This window comes from Nansenia antarctica (genome assembly GCF_963989245.1).
Source record: "Nansenia antarctica genome assembly, chromosome: 1".
NCBI classification, from domain to species: Eukaryota; Metazoa; Chordata; class Actinopteri; order Argentiniformes; family Microstomatidae; genus Nansenia; species Nansenia antarctica.
In genome coordinates, this window is record NC_137674.1 from 105,281,525 (window position 1) to 105,286,524 (window position 5,000).

Genomic DNA, 5,000 nt, shown 5'->3' on the forward strand with positions numbered 1-5,000 from the left:
GGTCATTAGAGGGGTAATGCTCCAGCTGGCGGTCAGAACGGGGCCAGACCCCAGCCCGCAGTAATGACGTCGCATCCCCCAGGTCTCGCCACCGGCCGGCTAAACCATAATTACTCTATTAAACACCACGCCACACATGGCACATCAAAAGTGCCTCTCCCTCCTCTCCTCCTTCTCTCCTCTGGGCTCCACTTTAATGGCCCATGAGAGGAGGAGAGAAGGAGGAGGTGCCGGCTCCTGTTTTAGCACCTTGGCCTCGAGGGGGGGGGGGGGTCTGGGGTGGGACATGTGGTTCAGCATGGGTTCTCAGCAATAGGCTGGCCCGGGTGTGAAGAACACACACACACATGCACACACACACACACACACACACACACACACACGCACACACACACACACACACATACACACACACATTACAAGCGCACACACACACACACACACATTACACACACACACACACACACACACACACACACACACACACACACACATTATACGCACACACACACACACACACACACACACTGACTAAATCCTCTATCCATCCTCGTCTTCCGCAGTGCTACGAGAGGGTGAACCACGACTTCCTGAAGAGCGACCACCCGGCCGTGACCCGGGTGTGCGTAGAGAGTGACGACGCCTACATCGGCATCACCTATAAGAACCAGGGCAAGCTGAAGGACCGGGAGAGCGGCTTCGACGAGCAGCGCCTCAGCTCCGACAGCGGCTACATCATCCCCCTGCCCGACCTGGACCCCCTGTCTGACGACGACTACAGCAAGAGGAACCGCCACAGGTACATGTAAGAGACCCCCCATTTCATTTTTTTCATTTCACTCTCTCCAAGACATCGTCTGTCTTCATCTGAAATGCTGTGCTAGATTGATAAAACGTTGCGTATACCGTAAGAGGTTTAGGGGTCAGTTCCATATCAGTTGAGTCAGTTTCAAAAGACAAACTGAAATTCCAATTGCGATTTCATTTTTTTTTCGTTATCGGTTTTTCAGTGAGGAATATTTTTAGGGATTGGTTTAGTTCCTGAATTGAATGAATGTAAAACTGGATTGAAAGTGAACTGACACCGAGCCTGTTTGAACTGGCCCCTAATTGGCTACAATCATTGGCCAACTCTTTAGTGGAAAAAGAGTGGAACCCTTAAAATAGCTTACCTGGATGCATAAAAGTAACAAATATTGGAGAAATGTTATGCACAACTACCCCTGTACATTCCCATAAGCTGTGTAGACATTCCCACCTTCTGCTTGATCTGCCAAAACCCAACTCTAACCCCTCCTCTCCTCCCCCCTCCTCTCCTCTCCCCTCCCCTCTCTCAGCTCTCAGACATCTGATGAGAGTGCCATAGAGACGGGCTCCAGCAGCTCCACGCTGGCCAAGCGCGAGGGCGAGACCCTGGAGGACATCACCATGCTGGACGAGATGTGTCTGGACTCATCGGACCTGGTGGAGGACAGCTTCCTGTGACAGGCCCGTCTACGGACCACCGCCCCATACCTGCCGGAGAGGTGGGGGAGACGGAGGGGGTGGGGGGAGGTGAAGTGCGAGGCGGAGGGGGGGCGGGGGACGCACCCGAACACAGACTCTTAAGATCATCCAAAGACCCTCACCTCACACACCCCCCCCCCCTCTCCTCCTCCTCCCACCCCCCAGCCCCCTGCTCCCACACAGCCCCCTGACCTCCCTCTCTCAGAGGACAGAGCAAAACCACTTCACTGCTTGGAACGAGACTGTGGTGAGATCATGGTACGCCATTAGCTCCTCAGACAGCGCCCCCTATAGGGCCGGAGGGGCATGGATGGATCGGACACTGAGGATCGGACTCACAGCAACTACTCTGGTTATGGAGTCTCTTATAGAGGCTCTGTGGAACGATACAGTGTTGGGTGGACCAAATGCACGTGGGAAGAAGAAGAAGAAGAAGATGGTGGAAGATTGTTTTTGTTTGTATTTGTGTCGAACTTTATCCCGATGGGCATTCAGCAACATAAGCATGGACGGAGCAGGCGGAGTAGATCAAAGACCCAGAATGAACACCAGCCATGTAGAACCACTACCACACACACAATTTAAACCAGTTCACACCGGTACTGAGGAGTAACCACACCAATGTGACCAGTTAAACCAGTTCACACCGGTACCAATCAGTAACCAGACCAGTAGGGCCAGTTAAACCAGTTCACACCGGTACTGAGGAGTAACCAAACCAGTAGGACTAGTTAAACCAGTTCACACCAGTAGCAAGCTGTAACCAGACTAGTTTACAGTTTGGTTGTTTAGCAGACGCCTTTATCCAAAAGCGACTAAGTAAGACCAGAATGACCAGTTAAACCAGATCACATCAGTACCAAGTAGTAACCAGACCAGTAGGCAAAGAACGGGGTCCACTTAACACTCACCTACCTACAGGATATATCAGTATATAAAAAGCACAAAATCTGGATTATGTATATTTTTTATCATGTGACCATATGTATGTTGTTGACAGCTAAATACGTGCAGCAGTTTGAGTTTATTTTTGTACTTTTTATCTAGTATATATGAATATGTATTACCATGTGAATACTGGGTTGAGGAGGGGGTTGAAATGAAGAATGCAATAATCATCACTCGGTGTGTGTGTGTGTGTGTATGAGTTGTGTGCACCTTTGTGACTGTTACCCCTCCCCTACTGTATATGAAAAGATTTGTACGCAAAACAATCAGTTCTCAACTGCGTCCTGTTACATCCCTTATGCTACGGAACGGCCCCCCGGTGTGATTGTAAATGTAAATAGCTCTAGAGTGTTTTTATATACGAGAGAAGAACTGGAGGTGACATGCCAGTGTTATAATTGCACATGTTAAAGGCCTGTCTTATGCGCAGCTCCATTTTAACCTGTGAATTGAAGCCCTGTGTATCTGTAACTATGTTGATAGAGAAAACAAACAAACACAACATCATGGATGGAACTTCATTTTGTTCATAATTTGATGCTGGAGGATGGATCGAAATTGTGAAACGGGAATTTATTTGTTGAATTTGTTGAAAAGGTTGGAGGGACGTTGAACCTGGGACAAAATACGAAAGTATGTGTGTGTGTGTGGAGTAGCACAACATCCGATCAATGTTTGTCTCTTCCCTGTTTTGAGCTTATGCCATTATGATGATAATAATACGCGTATGATAATAATAGATACAGAGCACGCTGCCGATAGATGGAACCAGAGGGAAAAACATCTTGACATCAAAGCCACCTGATTGGACTGTTGACAGATGTCATGCTTCCGAAAGCCAATCGGGGATCAGAAAAAAGTACATGAAGACGCCCATGTGTTTTCTATCCAATCAAAGAAGACGTAGAGTGTTTTTCTCTAACTAGGGGTGTTGTTGTTGTTGTTGTTGTTGTTGTTGTTGTTGTTGTTGTTGTTGTGATTGGCAGCAGTGCTGTAGTTCCTTCAGCCATGTTGCTGTCCTGTGGAGAGACAACGCCATGTCCAGACGCTTGTTAGACAGAACATGATGTCATACATCATTATGTGTGTGTGTGTGTATGTGTGTCCCCTACCAGCTGAGTCACTGCCGCTCTCTCTGTCTCTACTTATTTTGAAATGTGATGTGTACTCTGCGATCACGTAAAAAAAACAAAAAAAAACTGTTGCACTTTTTTGGGTCTATTTTCTTTGTATTGGATATGAGATATGATTGGGGCCCTGCTGAGAGAAGGACTTGGCTTGGCATTGGAAGACATCCTCTCTGTTATGGCAACACTATTGTGAAATATTGAGAGTGGAAGGGGGAGGAGGAGAGGTATGATGTATAATCCATGGTACAGTATCTGTAATTATAGGTAGTTATTATTCCCAATATCCTCCTGTTTCAATATGCATTATGTACATTCAGATGAGTTATATTTCAATAAATGATTTAATAATGTAATTAAAGGGTGTCCTAAAAGTATTTGCTTTCCTTTCATGTTCTCTCTTGTTCTCTATCTATCATGTCCATACAGACATTATTTATTCACTGTGAGAGTAGCCTGGTCACAGCAAGATTGACAACCATGAGATTAAAAGACAGTTAAGCTGTTTTCCAGACCATACTAAACTGACACAGATCGTTTTCCTTTCACATTAAATTACATTTTCATTTTTCACCACAGTTCAGTTTGAAACATTTTCAATTTTCATCACAGTTCAGGTTGTTAAAAGAGCTCAGCTGCCCAAACATACCTGTGGCCAGCCCGCTTGTACCGGTGCTGAGGGGCAGGCAGACACTACATCTGTAATCAAAACGCATAAATAAGGATGCTATGATACTGTGAGAGTTATACCTTTATACAACAACTGGAAATTGTTGTATTAAAAAACACATAGGAACATGTCAAAAAACACAAGGTAGCATTGCTTTTCATAGAGTAGCATGAATCGATAGACTCTGCTATCGATTTCTTTTACGGTAGCATTTTTTAACAAGGCAGTATAAATTCGCAGAACACCTGTTATTTTGCTGTCGAAACGCGAAGAACTGGTTCGAGATTTTGCACCAGCTCCGAACCGGCCCTCAAACTGCCTTCGTGGAAAAAGAGCCAATGAGGACCAGCATGGGATACCTCAACTAATGTCAACGCACCCCATAGTGTATGGTAGGTATAGAGACTCTTGTAGTGACGATTAACCCTAATTTACAGGGGTACATTTTCAGTTCCGCATCCACCATAGTTTCTGAAACAGTGCTGGGAAGGACAATGTGAAAGAGAAATATCAGAGCCAGCACTGTACAATCTCAGTCAGCCCTGTAGTGTGAAGAAGCTACAAGTTACATGTTTCCCCTCCATAATCAACATGGCATAGAGTGGAGTGACATAGTCTTGTGAATTGCATTCTCAGATGAGACCACTAGGGGGCATGCTTATACAACCAGTGGAAGGTTACAAGTCCTTTGTTGGAGACAGGGACGGAGGTCCAGTTTTGTTCATTATAAGAATATTGTTTGTGGAAAT

General features: G+C 45.8%; 1 protein-coding gene across 1 annotated transcript in view; it reads left to right on the plus strand.

Moving 5' to 3' along the window:
• Nucleotides 1-1,485, plus strand: part of pdgfra (platelet-derived growth factor receptor, alpha polypeptide) — a gene marked incomplete at both ends in the record, with an annotated part of 20,757 nt that extends 19,272 nt beyond the window's left edge. The window contains 2 exons of the mRNA XM_080541487.1: nucleotides 564-799; nucleotides 1,338-1,485. Coding sequence (XP_080397613.1) covers nucleotides 564-799; nucleotides 1,338-1,485 — 384 coding nt within the window. The remainder of the gene's footprint in view (nucleotides 1-563; nucleotides 800-1,337) is intronic.
• Between the last annotated feature and the right edge of the window lie 3,515 nt (nucleotides 1,486-5,000).